Genomic DNA, 16,060 nt, shown 5'->3' with positions numbered 1-16,060 from the left:
ACATCACAATATCGATTATTTTTGTCCTTCTGCTCATGTAAGATTTTTCTCCATTTTCTCCAGTTCGACTTTACCCAAATCTAAAAGCTTCTTGACAGGAGTTTGACATTTTTATGTGTTTTTGTCGTGTTTTCACAGTTTTTTTGTCGTCTTTTGGTCACTTTTTCCATCGCATTTTTGTCACCTTTTGGTTGCTCTTTCTTGTTGACTTTTTTCACACTAAAAGTCATGTTTTTGTTGCTTTTTGTGTTGAGTTATTGTTGTGCTCTCGTCATGTTTTTGTTGTCTTTTTGTCACTTTTTCCATGTCATTTTTGTCACTTTTTTGTTGCTTTTTCATCACTTTTCTTCAATCGTGTTTTTTGTCGCTTTCTTATTGTGTTATTGTTGCTTTTCCGGCACATTTCTTTCGCTCTTTTCCCACTTTTTTGCTTTTAGATTTGTTGAAAAAGGAACTACATGTGGATTTTCTCAAGCTGCATATGAGGACACGAAACAAGGTACATTATAAAGAAACTGCTTATTAGAGTAGTTATATCATTCAGTACTTTTTACTTTTTTTATGGTATTTCCTTTGGTAATATTAGGATTTTCACATCATTATGAAAAGTTTTGCTTCTCATGATTTATGTCACGACTGAAACAACACTTTTACGCTCAAAGACTTTCCTCTGTACTCACACTACTCAGTAGGGCTGGGACAAAATATCGTATCAGATTTGGATTGCAATACTTTCAATACTTGTGTTTGGAGGCATTTTTATCCTGCACTCCTTTGTTTTCGAGTAACAGCACTTTTATGTTAATGCACTTTTCGATCATAAAACTTCAATAAATGTCAAATGGCATTGGGGTTATAAACTTTAGACACATGAGTCATGACGGTTTTCTTTTTACAAATTTTAAGGTAAACATATTACAAATTAGGGCTGAAAGATATATCGTTATCGTATTGATATCGAAATATTAACATTCAAAACACTAAAATCGAAAAAGCTAAATATAAAGATTTTCATCAATAAAACTGCTCTCTTTTGTATTTTGTTTTTATATCTCTGAAAAATATGTGGTTTTCACCGAACCCGTAGTTACATCGTATCGATATCGAGATATCTGGCATTGAATATCGAGATATGACATTTTGTCCATATCGTTCAGCCCTATTACAAATCATAATAACTTATTGTATCGCAAAACGTATCCGATCGGCCCCCGAGTATCGCAAAATACGTTTTGGATCGTGACAAACCTGGCTCGTCCCAGCCATACTACTCAGGAAACATTTTCTACAAGTACTTTTTAAACTTTTCAGTCATTGAGCTTTAATTGGAGGCTGCACTAGCACTAACTTGGACTTGTTTCTGGGCAGGAAGCCGGAGAGACTTAACCTTAACCCTCTCTTTAAACATAATAACCAAACTGCTCAACAGATCCCACTGAAGCCGTGTACGATACCTCAGCGTCGGGGCGCAGGGAGCGCAGGAAGCTCTTCAGGTCTCCGTGCGTCATCAGCTCCATCACCACCAGAGTGGGCTGGCCCTTCGACACCACCCCCAACAGACGCACCTATGGGACACAAACACAGCATTTGAATATACAGACTTTTTGGGTGACGCATCTGTCAAAAACTGGCTCAGTGACAGACAATTTATAGGTTCTGTTTACGAGAAACAAATTGTTCCACCCTTAAAATGTCTTCAGGCCTGGTTTTGACAGGACGCACATTACTGTCATACTGCAGATTACATGAAGGATACAAATTGCACTCAGTACGACAAATATTTCTGTGCTGCTCCTGGTTTTACGAGCGCTCAAATGTAGAGAACACATTTCTCTACATTTGAGCGCTCGTAAAAGCAGGAGCAGCACAGGTGGGGACCCATTGTTCGTACCACATGGTGACAGCTGAAAGCCTTCATGACCGAGGCCTCATTCAGAAACTCGATCCGCTCGCGCAGACTGGCCGACTCGTTGACCGTCTTCACGGCGACGTGTGTGTCCGGCTCCCCCTTGATGATGTCTTTGGCGATGCCTTCGTAAACCATCCCGAAAGAGCCCTGGCCCAGCTCCCGCAAGATGTTGATCTTGTCCCGCGGAACCTCCCACTCGTCCGCCTCGTACACTGGAATAAAACATAATGAAGATGTTTAGATGTGGCTACTTTACACACGAAGCACCACCTCATGAAATCTGTGACCTTTTCACCTCTTAACCCCCACCTGAACCGGGCACATTGTCTCCAGTTTGGTTTAAATCATATCTAAAACCTTCTTGAAAAAAAGCGTCAAATAGCAACAAAAAAGTGACAAAAATGAGCAGAAAAAGTGACGAAAAGGTGACGAAAAAGTGATGAAAAAAATGACAAAAAATGTATGAAAATCTGATGAAAAAATGACAAAAAATGTATGAAAGTCTAATCAAAAAGTAACATCAATCTGAAGAAAAAGTGATAAACAATTGACAAAAACTGAAAAAACTTTGACAAAAAATAAAGAAGACGAAAAACGGACAAAAAAATGACGAAAAACGGACAAAAAAAATGACGAAAAACGGACAAAAATTCTGATGAAAAAGTGACACAAATCTGACAAAAAAGTGAAAAAAAAATTGACGAAAAAGTTACATTAATGTGACGAAAAAAGTGACGGAAAAAAATTAAAATGCAAAAAAAAATCCACAAAAGAGCAAGAAAAGTGACAAAAAAAGGCGACGACACCGCAGCAATAATGCAAGGAAAAAACATTCATTTAGAAGTAGAGTTTTGTAGGTCTTTCAAGCTTTCAAATGAGGCGTTACGATGGGCATTTGGGTAAAGCTGAACTGGAGAAAATGCGCTCGGTTAAGGCGGGGGTTAAGAGGTTAAGAACCACCAGGCGTAAATCAAGATCAAATCAGTTTGTTTAACCTGGGAGTCTAAAAGAGAAAACATGCAACTGTAATTGATTGTTAAAGCATAGATATTATTACCTCAAATTAAAATGAAGAACCCAAATGGATATTGCAAAAGTATAAGTTAATCTAAAGTTTTTAAAGGATGACTCATTTGGAAAAGAAGCTGTAAATAAATTGACTTGTCTTACCGTCCATAGCGCTGAGATATTCGGGGTTGGAGGAGGCATAGATGGGACCGCTGGGACCTTGTGTTTGACTGAAAACAAAGAAATGATCATTTAAAAAACGAAACAGACTCATAGACACATATTTATTTGTGAAAAAAAACATACTTTTTCTTGAACACAGCGAATCCAACAATGGCCACGATCAGCAGCAAGACGAGGCAGATGATCGGAGCGACGGCGCTCTTCACAATACTCATAGGATCTTCAGTAAAAACATCAATGAAATGTTGAGATTTCTGCACAAGTGTAAAACTACACTTTGGATCATCCAGTGTGACCAACCTGAGTCCGGGACGTAGAAGTAGGTCGGTTCGGTCCAGGAGCCGTTTCCTGCCAGCGACGTGGCCCGGATCCTCACGGTGTAGTTCCCAGAATGCAAGAGTCTCAGTTTCCAGCCCTGAGTTTGTCTGTACATGTTTCTGGACACGCAGCTGTGAAGTTCCTGGACGCACACAAGAAATAGTGTCAGAAATAATTGCAAGAAAGTTAGGCACTTGCAATGGTAAAGATATCCCAGATGCTACTGACTTGATCTTTGACAGAAAATACAGCCTCTAATTGGATGATAACTGCAGGTTCACCATCATTATGTGCATCAAGAAAAAAGTGAGCCGGCGACCTGGATATACTGAACGACCAGGTTTCTCTTTCATTTTTCTTCCCTGACGCCGCGGTGGCTTCACCATGATCAAATTGTAAAAGTTTGGCTCTCTTTGCACACTGGATCTTAACCTCATTGAGAATCTTTGGGATGTGAAGGACAAGTTTACACTGTGGTCAAACTCACACATCATCAATACAAGATCTTGGTGAAAAATGAATGCAACACAGGATGGAAATAAATCTTGTGACATCGCAGAAGCTTATCATATTAAAACAATGGCAGAACGAATGTGTGCAGTAATCAAACCTTAAAGGAATAGGCCACCGTTTTTATATACTAAGATATGTTCATACCTAACCTTAGTCGAGTTAATATATACCCGTCATACACCTTTGTCCGTGCGCTCTGTCACGCAAACGGAGCACATACGCAGCCTCTCCCACATGTCATATAGCTCCAAAAAAGCTCACGATAGAAGCTACCAAGCTCTTCCACGTGTTCCCTATTTAAATAAAGTTACGTGAAGTGTTTTCATGCGAAGTATAATTACACAGAAATGTAACATGTCGATTTTATAAGCAGATAAAAAGGGGACTACATTGTGAGGCGTAATGATATGAGGAGTAAAACGTCCGCGCAGTAACTCCTAAAGACTTCCCCGCTCACTTCCGTCAATAGAAGCTGCGTGACTTGTACAGAGCCTTTTACAACAAGCAGAAAATATATTTTCGGAAAGTGCGCGCACATTCCTACCTCATGGTCGAGGTCCTGAGTCCTGTGTCGTCATCCGGGGTGAGTTAGAAATCTGTGAAACATTACTACACTATATACTTTCTGCTTGTTATCACAGCCCGGCACGATGCACGTAAAAGGCATTGTTCACAAGTTATCGACGCTTCTTCAACTGTTCTCTGCTAGCTCTCTACAAGTCACGCAGCTTCTATTGACGGAAGTGAGCGGGGGAAGTCTTTAGGAGTTACTGCGCGGACGTTTTGCTCCTCGTATCATTACGCCTCACAATATAGTCCCCCTTTTTATCTGCTTATAAAATCGACATGTTACATTTCTGTGTAAATATACTTCGCATGAAAACACTTTACGTAACTTTATTTAAATAGGGAACACGTGGAAGAGCTTGGTAGCTTCTATCGTGAGCTTTTTCGGAGCTATGTGACATGTGGGAGAGGCTGCGTATGTGCTCCGTTTGCCTGGCAGAGCGCACGGACAAAGACCAGACGGGGATATATTAACTCGACTAAGGTTAGGTAAGAACATATCTTAGTATATAAAAACGGTGGCCTATTCCTTTAAGGCGGTCCAGCAAAACATTGTGTGACCAGTTGTATTTTTCGCCCTTAATCTTACATTTCAGAATTCCTACAAGAACCTGTGTTTACACGAAGAAAATCAACTTCTTGCAATTACCTCACCTCAGATTCTCCAGGCCCAGCAGATGCTACCACGATGCTAAATGTCAAACAAATATTGATACTCGTCTTGTTTGTGCAAAACATTTTACAAACCTAATAAGCTTCTCTTCCGTTGTTTTCATTACCGTAGCCTTTAGCGATTACCCTTTAATAAGAACACAGCGGGAACACACACGTTGACTATGATAAACCCGTGTTGCTCCAGTGTACCCAACGACCCACGGGCCGCCTGTGTAAAGCCATAAAAGCAGATAGAGCGCTGGGGGAGCACGGGCGCAGGGTTGTCGGCTCACCTCGCTGTCGCCCAGTCGCTTGTAATTGACTTCGTACAGGATGATCATGCCGTTGGGGGCGGCGGGTTCTTTCCACGAGATGTGCACGGTGTTCTCCGCCACTTCACACACGATGGGGCCCACGATGTCGTCAGCTTTGTCTGAGGAAAGGCATTGTAGAAGAGGAAGAATTACATCAAATAAAGTCTAAGAAACAGCTTTTCCATTGAGAGGATTTATACTGTTTTTACAGTTCGATTCTGTCACTTGCTTTAATGGAATTGTTCACTTTGTGATTAAGTGCAGGCGCCAAAATTGACATAAATGTGGCATAAGACCTTGTGTTTAAAAAACCCCAACCTGTCAGCCACTAAAGAAATTCCATACGAGCGCCATTTTCCAAGAGGGTTTCCCATTACATCTATACTGTAACAGACCAAGACCCTGATACAGCAGGGTTTAAACAGGCAGAAACAAGTCAAATTGAAAGTTTTCTAATGCTATTTTAATGCCCAAATACTATATTTTAATGCTACAAACGCATGGGAAAAAAAGAAAGAAAACAACATTTTAAAAAATCTGACATTTCAGCCAAAACCACACCACTTGTATTAACCCCAGACGGACTACGGAAAGCATTTATTAAGGTAAACAAGTTACTTAGCACTGCTTTGAAACGCATGGCAGAGATGGCCGTATTATCCCAGTACCTTCAGGCAGCGTGTGTGCGCTGACAAACGCCGCCATGCTGCAGCGGGCCGGGTCTGTCAGGTGGTTGCAGGCGTGGATCTCGATCTGGTAGCTGGTGAAGTGGCGCAGGTTTGGAATCACTGTGGACTCTTTGTCGAGCACAGTGACCACCGTGCGGGTGCTCTCGAAGGTCTTCTCTCCCTCCGGGACCAGGGTTGCGGACGGGGCAGTTGTGATGGAGGGCAGAGTGTGGTTTGCGATGCCCACCACTGCGCGGCGCTTACGGCTACGTCTGGAGAAAGTAAAACTCAATGATTGATAAGAAGTAATGGCAACATCTTTTTATATTCCTCTCTATATTCTTAATTAGTAGTAGTAGTTTGCGCCAAAAGTTTGATACTATGTCTATTCTCTGTATGCTCCATTTTACATGTAACAGCACTTGACAATAAGCTGACTTTGAATTACGAAGCCTTATGAAGGTAGTGGTTGACTTCTGTTGTTGACGAACATGGGATCATTAAATGATTAAACAATCTCAGTGAAGATAGGAAGGTTTGCTCAGCGCACAAAGTTTATGGGCACAATATCCTGCTACTGGTTTTAAGCGTCATGCTCGGGCATGTTTTTCTTCCCCGTCACAAAATAAAAACTATACTTTAACATAGGCCCATGCCAAAATGCCTTACTTGACTTCGAAGACCTCGTTGTGGATGTAGTTCTCGAATGTTTTGCGGTACTCGGCGTCCTCCTTCTCCTTCTTCAGCTCTTTATCGGTTTTGGGGCAGGTGCAGCACTTCTTGTCCGGGCCGAACTCCTCCGTCTGGTTTCCCTTCTGCTCCTCACTACTGTCCACCTTCGTCGACTCCCGGGTGGGCAGCTTCATACCTACAAACAGGCATATTTAATCATTAGACGAAAAACTTATGGTTTCCAAAGTGAGTGCTCAGAGGTGCCCGTCTGCCCACTATTCATACAGGAAAGTGGGGTGAAGGGTCGCCCAAGAGCACAAAGACAGTACAAAGGTAAATGGTAGGCTTTTTTTCATATTATAAAATAAACAAAAGATATCCTCTGTGAGTATTTCTCCCAGTGGAAGCGAAGTCTTACTGCATTCATACAACTACAGGGTTGATACAAAATGCAAAAGTCAAATATAATGCTTTTTAATGCCATAATGAGTATAAATATAAAATATAAAAAAGAAATATTTTCAAAAGTTATTTCTTAAAAACTAGCACTCCTATCCACCTTCTTTTAGTGCTGTCTTTATTATTGCAAAATTTGAAGTCTGTGACCTTTATAATTTTTGAAATAATTGGAGTCAAGGATAAAATGTCAATTTTTTCACAAACTTACGCGCTTAAGGAGCCAATTTCTCATTAACTGCTGGGAGTCTGCGTGTGGAACTTTTTGTGGAAGAAGTTTAACTATTTTACTTCAAAACCAAAAGCATTTCCTATTTCCTGGAAGAAAAGTCAATTTCTAAGCACTTTCTGAGAGCTAGCCGATGGCCTATAAACAAACGCAGCACTTTGCCTCTAATCTATTCTCCTGTGGCCTTGTCCGTCACTGCTGCACTGGTCACGTCTTGTAAAGATGGACAAAGACTCTGTGAGACAGGTGCACACTCGGGCGAGAGTTTGTTAAAAGAAAAGCACCTTGCCCGCCCTCCAGTGTTGTCACAAATACAAACATTTCAAATTCAATAACAAGAAAATTATTCAATACGTGATACCCACACGCTTTGGATTTAAAAAAAATAACAACCAAACTGCCGGAGGGGTAAAACAAAGTAGTTTCCAAAAACCGGAGACTTTACATTTTCTTTTGTTAAAATCTGTGAGATTCATGGGATAATACTAATACAGGAGGACGACGAAAAAGAGGAATAAAACCCTGTAGTTTCTCAGCCAAAATGGGAGACTTGGCAGCTGCAGTATGTGATACCAAGTTATAAATAGGGCAAAAAGGCGCTTTTATTGGGTATAAGGTACATTATAGTCCTGTCCCCTTTACAATTTACAAAGGAATAACTGCAAAGATGAGGCTTTATAATCTAATAACTTGACTTTTGTACCGTTTTGCTAATTTTGCTATTTCAGCTAAAATGACAATCTACTATGGTCTACTCTCTCCGCACAGACACTGACTGACGGTGAGACCGCTGTGCACCGGTCTCACCCGAAGGAATAATTCAGATGAAGAAACATGTCTGCCCTCCGTGTGAACCTGAGCTGGAGAGGACTTCAGGGATCTAAAACACCGTGCTGTCATAGATTAAAGTGTACACGACAGCAAAGACACACTAGATACTTGTCTTTGCAATTGTGTAGTAAATAGGGCATTCCTTTTGTTGAGATAGACTTTAGTTTCCCCCAGAGAAATGTATTCACAGCGTTCTGCCTTCTACAAAACCGATGGGACAATGTGCAGTGATTGATCGCACTGCTACACCCAGGGACCAGACCTTGAGCTGAGATTGTGGTCAGGTGTTGTGCATGGTTTAGAAACGTATTCGCCAAAATACCTGCTCATGTGGGGTGTGTCCGGTGAAGGGCCAAGAGATACAAGAGAAATACAAAAGTCACCGTGCCATGCGGTAAAAGCGAATTACATTCTAGCCTGAAGCTGCTTGGATGTTCTGCTCGCACGTCCTCCTTTTCCTGAGCGCGTGGTTGAGGCGGGGGTATGAATGAGCTGATTAACAGATCGCCGCGGGGTCATGACGGCGGCAGTGTTGGTGGTTACAAAAATATATTACTTTTTTCAGTAACTAAGGAATACAGCATGCTACCCACACAAAATACAGCAATATATCACGTAAAACAATTTGCCAAATGCCAAACTCCCCCCAAATGAAATGCAGCAAGTCAAATCAAGTTAGACACAAGTTGGTGTAAAGGATCTGCAGTTATGTGTCGTCTTCACACACTTTCATCTTTAAGTTCCACATCAAACACTACCAAAGTGTCCAAAGTGGTTTTAAAAGCCACGACGTAGAGGCACTAAACCTTGGAGCAGAAGTATAATAAACATCCAGGTGTGGCTCAGAAAGTGCTTCAGCCCACGCTTTGCCGTAATGTCAGCAGTTCAAGGTTCAGATTTATCATGAGCATCACAATGTCGGCGCCGTCTCTTATCTCGACAAGAGCATTAGTGGATCATGAGTGACAGGCCTGACAGTAACAGAAAAACAAACGAGCGCTATATATATATATTTTTTTGACATAGGGCCTCATTTCCTATATAATAATTTTTGGAATATAACTGACCTTGCATCACATGAATGATCGCATTTTGAGGGACTATTTTCTAGCAGATCACTCCGCCGCTGCGTAGCTTATACAACCACGAAGCTGATGCTGCTCAAAGATAAGTTTTTTTAAATGCAAAATGGTTCAAATTACTCTATCGACACAGACATTTATATGGTTAGTCTGGCGTTATAAGTGATTTGCCTCAGGTGCACTGTGGAGTGTGTCGGACTGTTTTTAATGGAGGCTAGCTGATACCGTAGAAATGTACTAGCCTTGCGCCACAAAACTCTTCAAATATAAGAAGTGCATGAATTACAAAAAAAAATATCTCCAGAAATCAGCAACACTCACTAGGAAATGAGGCCAAAAATCCTGAAATATCCCTTTTTCTTTGTACTAAACTTTTGCAACACTTTAAAAGGTCATGATGCTTTATTCAGCTGAGCGTCATTTCTTATTGTATACCTCTCCACATAGTGCACATAATTCACTGCATCTAAAATAGCGCACGAGCAGCGCAATAGCAAACACTGGGGCTGCACCTTTCTGGCAGTAGTCGAACTTGTAGAACTCGCTGGCCTCCGGTTGGCGCTGACAGAACACCAGGTAGTGGGTGATGTTGCCGTTGGGGTCGTTGGGAGGCTTCCACGTCAGGATGATCTGAGAGGACGACTTCGCTGAGGAAGAGGGGTCCATCGGCACCGACGGCTCTGGAGGGAAAGGAAATAAATAAATGTAATGGGGTGCAGGACGCTACTTTTTGGAATATTACATAAAGGGCTGCACAACATTTCGCAAAAAATATTGTATCGCGATATTAGGTGATATTGCAAGAAGCCTCAATATATCGCAACATCACATCAGTCTTCATCTGACTGAGATCGACACTTATACATTTGTAAAGGTTCAAGTTAACTGTTTAGTGTAACATGTCCTAATTTAGTTAAATTTGTCTAATAATTTGTGTTATTTGTGATATTGCACAGCCGTATCACATATCGCAAGTTACTTCTATATCATGCAGCCCTAATACATAATAAGAAAAACATCACAATATCCTCGATAACAAATTAAGCGAATAAGAAAGACTTTGCCACTGTGGGTTTAGGAACAAAAACAAAAAAATCTAGACTAAAGCAGTATTGCTGTGTTGTTGTGAGTACGTTATACATATCGGCAACAAGAAGCACTTTTTTCCCTACTTGTTTACAACGCAAGGTTTATGCAGCCAGATACAGAAAAGAAATGCTTGCAGTTACATTTTGAGACATGAAATTGAAAACTGATAAAATAAGGCACAAATGATTCAAACAGCAGCAAATTCTCCTCAGTAACTCTTTCAATGTGAGTCAGATTAATATTTCTGTGCGCTGCAAAATCAATCTGTCTCTTGTCAGGTTAAGAGAACCTCCTTTTGGATATTTATACCATACATATCTGGACAATATTTTGCCAAAACCTTGCTAATAAAGCAGTTCTAAGTAACTCGTGCCCCTAGAGGCCATAAGCCCAACTGCAGTTGTCGAGCAAATTGCGATTTTTTAATGTATTAATTGTCCGTGAGAGTAAATACTACGCTGACAGAAAAGACAAAGGGAAATATTTGTTTTCACTTAAACTTGGCTGTAAATTCTGTTTAAGTGGCGCTAGCCTGCAGTTAGCTTTGCCAGTTAGCCTGTTAGCTTCTTCTTCGTGATTCTAGTCTCTTCTGTTTATTGGTTGCTCCGGTCTGGAGTTGCAATTGTGGTTTTCTGGCCAGGGGGAGATGAAAGTTAACCATCCCATCAACACTTGTAAAACCCCCAGAGGGACTACGAAAAGGATTCATTAAGGTAAACAAGTTACTGCTTTAGCATATAGTATAAACTTTTGTAACCACTCAGTCAGGGCCACATGGTGCGTTATAAAGCCTCAAAGATAATATATAAATATATTATATATAAAGCATCAAATATAGTGTCTGCGTACATTGGTGTATGAATGAGAGAGTGAATGGACTGTAAATCTGTAAAGCGCTTTGGGCCTGATAAAGGTAGAAAAGTGCTATATAAGTTCATTTACCATAAACTAGAGTACAGGAAGAGTTCATGTGATTTGATTTCCTTGTACAGCATTTCCTTCTGATGAATGCAAAATAATTTCTAAGGTTTAACAACAACAACAAAAAGATACTTTAATTTATTTATTGATTTATTGTCATAGTATCTAAAGCAAGTTGCTGATTGTGAATAATGCAGCTATTAAATACTTTGATTCATTCTGAAATGGCTCTTTTATGTGGCAGACCCTTTGCTCAGACCATTGTAAAAATCCAAATCTATAATGTAGATTACATGTACACAGTGTGAAGGAAAGTTGTTTTTTTCTTCATCTAACCATGTGCACTGTAAGCTCTGATTCCTATCTCCTTGCTTGTAACTTGACCGCCCACGTATGAATCAGTGCCAATGCGCGTAAACGCAGATAAGGACTTGGCGCTTGTCCTGAGCGTGTGGCGGCGTCAGTGTAAACAGAGGAATCTGGATTTTCAGGTAGCCTTACTATAAACACGCTTGCGCCGCACACTATGTCCGGATCAGCATCGATTTCCTGCCAAGCCGCGGTCACACAGGAGCAGCTACTGTCTGCACGAATGAGACTTTACAGTTCGGAGACGGAGATGGCGACGGTTTAGCTGTTGTCACGTTGTTATCATGTTGTCCCCGTTTCATGACACCGCGAGACACCGGCCCGACCGCATTGTCAGACCGGAGTTTCACCAACGCTACAGTTATTGGTAATGACAGCTTTGCCCTTCAACGCACGAGGCAGACGCAGAACAAACGGTTACCAGACAGACGAGTGCGAAAACAAAGCGCTTCGAGATGGTTTTGTGTCGAGCGTGGGTTAAATATTCGATGCAGGAAGGAAACGTCTGTTGAGAAAAGGGAAGCTGGTTAGACGAGGCTCGAGGTCCATATTAAACCCGTATAGTCGACAGTCCGTGGGTGGCTGAGTAGTGAGGACTGAATAACATCCAGACGCTGAGCTTGAATGTTCTGAAAGTAGAGATTTTCTAGATTTTGGATGCCGTCCTTCCTCTCTGAAGCAAGACACTGGTGCCATCTTATTATGATAAGCTACTTAATTACTTAGGTGAAACGTGTTAACATCCAGATTAGTAGGTTTAGATTAGTTGGTAGTGCTTACTAGGCTCTGCAGTTTTGAACTTCATTCATTTTAATCAGAGATCCATTCATCCATTTTCTTCCACTTGTCCGTTTCCGGGTCGTGGGGGCAGCTGTTGGAGGTGTCCAAATCACATTGCACCAGCCCCTTATGGTTCCTCCTGCAGGTGGTGGGTCCACAGAAGGACGGCCTCACAATTCTAACCGGGCCTGGTCTTTCATAAGGGTCTTCTTTGTCTGACCCGTCACCTAGGACCAGTTTGCCATGGGAGACCCTGCCAGGGGCACGAAGCCCCCGACAACAGAGCTCCCAGGATCATTCGGGCGTGCAAACCCCTCCACCATGGTGGCGGTTCCAGGAGGGGTTAATTAGAGATCATTTCATTAATCCTTCAGTGATTCATTTATGTTGGGTATTTTTCATGGTTTAACCTCTTAACCCCCACCCTTTCTCTAGTTCTGCTTTACCCAAATCCCACAGTTTCTCGACTGGAGCTTACAGCTCCTAGGCCAGTGTCTCATTTGAAAGCTGAGAACTGCAAAAATGAATCTAAACTGATATTTTCCTTTGCGCTGTTGCCGCATTTTCGAAACATTTTTGTCGTCATCACTTTTTCAGCATTTTTTGTCACTTAGTCAATGCTTTTTTGTTGAGTTTTGATAATTTTTTGTCAAATTTTAGTTGCATCACATATTTGACACTTTGTTGTCACTTTTTGTTGCTCTTTTGCTTTGACTTTTTCTATGAAGCTTTTATGTTTGGGTAAAGCCGAACTGGAGAAAATGTGCTCGGTTAAGGTGGGAATCTAGACATAACTTACCCTCTTAATTCCCACCTTAACTGAGCACATTTTCTCCAGTTCAGCTCTTCCCAAATCTAAAAGCTTCTTTACTTGATTTTACAGCCTTATAGTCCAGTGTACGACTTGGCAAATTGGTCAAAAATATCCTCTCGCGTTAACACTTTTTGTCGCCTGGTCTTTTGCATTTTTGTCGCTCTAATGATGCTTTTTTTTTCTTGCTGCGTCCTCATTTATGTCTCCTTTTTGTCCCCAATTAATTAATTACTTTTTTTACAAGAAGCTTTTAGATTTGGGTAAAGTGCTTGGTTAGCTTAAAGAGACTAGATGCAAGTTGGTCATTTTTACACTCACTACTGCCACTTCAGGGCTTACGCGTAACTGCAGCTTCTATATTAAGCTCGTGCATGACGGCACATCGGACCCGAAGTTACACCTTTTTGAGTGACAGTGCAGGATTTCAGAAGCAGTTGTGGTGAACAGGTCTGGGCTCATTCTACACATTAGGACATGGCTGGAACATGTAGGGGGAGGAAAATACTTAGTTTTAACATTTTTAAACTCTGTGTAGTCCCTTTAAGATGTGAGGCTCTTTTTAGACCTGGTTTTGTCCTAATTTGATGTCGTTCTAGGTCTGGTGATACTCAAAATGGCACTTGAAAACCACAGAACGTTTTATTTTAGAAGCTTTAATCTTATGAACAAAAGGGAAGTTCTTAAGACCACATTGTGAAGTATCATGATGGAGATAAGTACAAAAACTCATTGAGATAATAGATAAACGCTTCAGCTCGCCTGATCCTGGGGTGGTTAATGAAGTGCAGCACACGGACTTGTGGGTGGCCGAGTAGCACGTAGTAAAGGGATTGATGTTGACAGTAGCATGGAGGGAGGCACATAAGCCACCGTGGCGTCACGTGGAGCGGGACGTCTGCTGAACAGAAGCCAAGGACAAAGTGGCAGCAGACAGACTGGCACACTTCACCCGGGACTGACATTTCACTCATCGCGGCGTCTAAACAGGCTTGACCCGAGACGTCATTGGCTGAACAGAAATCCAGGTAATGTAATTAAAGGAAAGGCTTGTTCAGTGAAACGGTAACTTTAAACTGAGTGGGTTGGGGGAATAGATAAAGCAGTGCAGTGTCCTCCAGAAAAACGAATGAATCAAACCAGACCTTTACGCTGTTAATAGAATTTGAGGCTCTTGTCAGTTACGTCGATCTCGCTAACGTGGCCAGACTTACTTGTTGCGTCAGTGCGGACGTAGATGATATCGCTCTTCGCCCCCTGCACCTGGTTCTCGTCGGAGGCGGACAGCTGAGTTTTGACCATGATGGCGTACTGCGTCCAGGGCTTGAGGGGCAGGATGAGGTACCCGGGCTGGACCTGCTCCTGCCCGTCAGTGGCGCGCGGCGGAGGCTCCACGTCCGCGATCAACCAACTGTTCGACCCGCAGGCGTCCTGACCGTCGAACTCTGTCACGTTCTGAAACGGCCTGCGGCGAAAGAAAGAGAAGCGTATGTGCGTGAAGAACAAGATGAAAAACAAGGTGACGACTTTTATCTCCACTGCAATCTGTCTGTCTGTGCACAGAAATCTGAAATCAATGCAACACTGGATGGATATAAACATGGGTGATGTAAAGGTGGTGGAAGGTTAGGACGATTCTAAGGGCCCAGAAGAGCAGAGCTTTTTTACTATTATTATTATATTTTTACATAAGTTAAAGCAGTACTAAGTAACTGGTGCACCCTAGAGGCCATAAGCACCACTGCAGGTGTCGTAGCATGTTGCGTTTTTTTACTTATTAATTGTCTTTGAGTGTAAATACTACGTTGACAGAAAAGACAAAGGGAGAGAAGGAAATCGTACATCCAATTACACAATGGAGATAATTGTTTTCACTCAAACTTGGCTGTAAATACTGTTTAAGTGGCGCTAGCCCGCAGTTAGCTTTGCCCGTTAGCCTGTTAGCTTCTTCTTCGGGATTCCATTTGTTTGTATTAGTGGCTCCGACCCTGTGGCAGTCAAGTGGCAATTGTGATTTTCTGGACAAAGACACCAGGGGGATATGAAAGACCCCCAATCATCCCATTAACACTTGTATCACCCCCAGAGGTACTATGAAAAAGATGTATTAAGGTAAACAAGTTACAAGTTACATCTTTAAATGTGCTATGGACCCTCATTGGATTACACGTTATATGTAAAAAACGTAGGGGGCCCAGAAATGTTTGTTTCCATAGGGCTCTGGATAGAAATCTTTTATAGAAATCTTACGCCTCATTTACACGAGTAAGAGCCATGAGCCATGAGCTATGTGCCCGACAAAGGGGAAAAACACGGGATAATTGCCTAGTTTTAGACAGTGTAACACTACTACAAAACAAGAAACTTTCCTGGAAGTGCCCCTCGCATCTCTTTTGCACATATTCAGCCAAAATGAGCGAGCTAAAGCCGGGTCTGTCCACCGGGACTGCCCGCTGGAATTAATGTAAACTCTTATATTGTATTTTAAACTCAGAAAATAAGCTGCATTACAGACTTACACGTGATTAAAAGGCTACATTAATACGTGACGGATTAAAGACGTACAGACACTGTGTAAACTAGAATGCGTGATTTGACGTGTGTAAAACGGACATAAAGTACTCAGTGTAAATGAGGCGTTATGGAAACAATGCTAAATCTAGACAAAATAGTAAAGCGTGTGATG

The 16,060-nt window shown here is 41.7% G+C and overlaps 1 protein-coding gene across 1 annotated transcript in view; it reads right to left on the bottom strand.

Moving 5' to 3' along the window:
• insra (insulin receptor a) overlaps window positions 1-16,060 on the bottom strand; it is a gene marked incomplete at its 5' end in the record, with an annotated part of 94,487 nt that overhangs the window by 3,385 nt on the left and 75,042 nt on the right. The window contains 10 exons of the mRNA XM_079569688.1: window positions 1,455-1,565; window positions 1,892-2,121; window positions 3,080-3,147; window positions 3,224-3,320; window positions 3,401-3,560; window positions 5,446-5,585; window positions 6,135-6,406; window positions 6,804-7,002; window positions 9,917-10,084; window positions 14,589-14,839. Of these exons, the coding sequence (XP_079425814.1) occupies window positions 1,455-1,565; window positions 1,892-2,121; window positions 3,080-3,147; window positions 3,224-3,320; window positions 3,401-3,560; window positions 5,446-5,585; window positions 6,135-6,406; window positions 6,804-7,002; window positions 9,917-10,084; window positions 14,589-14,839 (1,696 nt within the window). The remainder of the gene's footprint in view (window positions 1-1,454; window positions 1,566-1,891; window positions 2,122-3,079; window positions 3,148-3,223; window positions 3,321-3,400; window positions 3,561-5,445; window positions 5,586-6,134; window positions 6,407-6,803; window positions 7,003-9,916; window positions 10,085-14,588; window positions 14,840-16,060) is intronic.

Source organism: Gobius niger (assembly GCF_951799975.1).
Source record: "Gobius niger genome assembly, chromosome: 13".
NCBI classification, from domain to species: Eukaryota; Metazoa; Chordata; class Actinopteri; order Gobiiformes; family Gobiidae; genus Gobius; species Gobius niger.
Note: the sequence above shows the minus strand (reverse complement) of the source record. Positions and strands in the feature narration are given on the sequence as shown.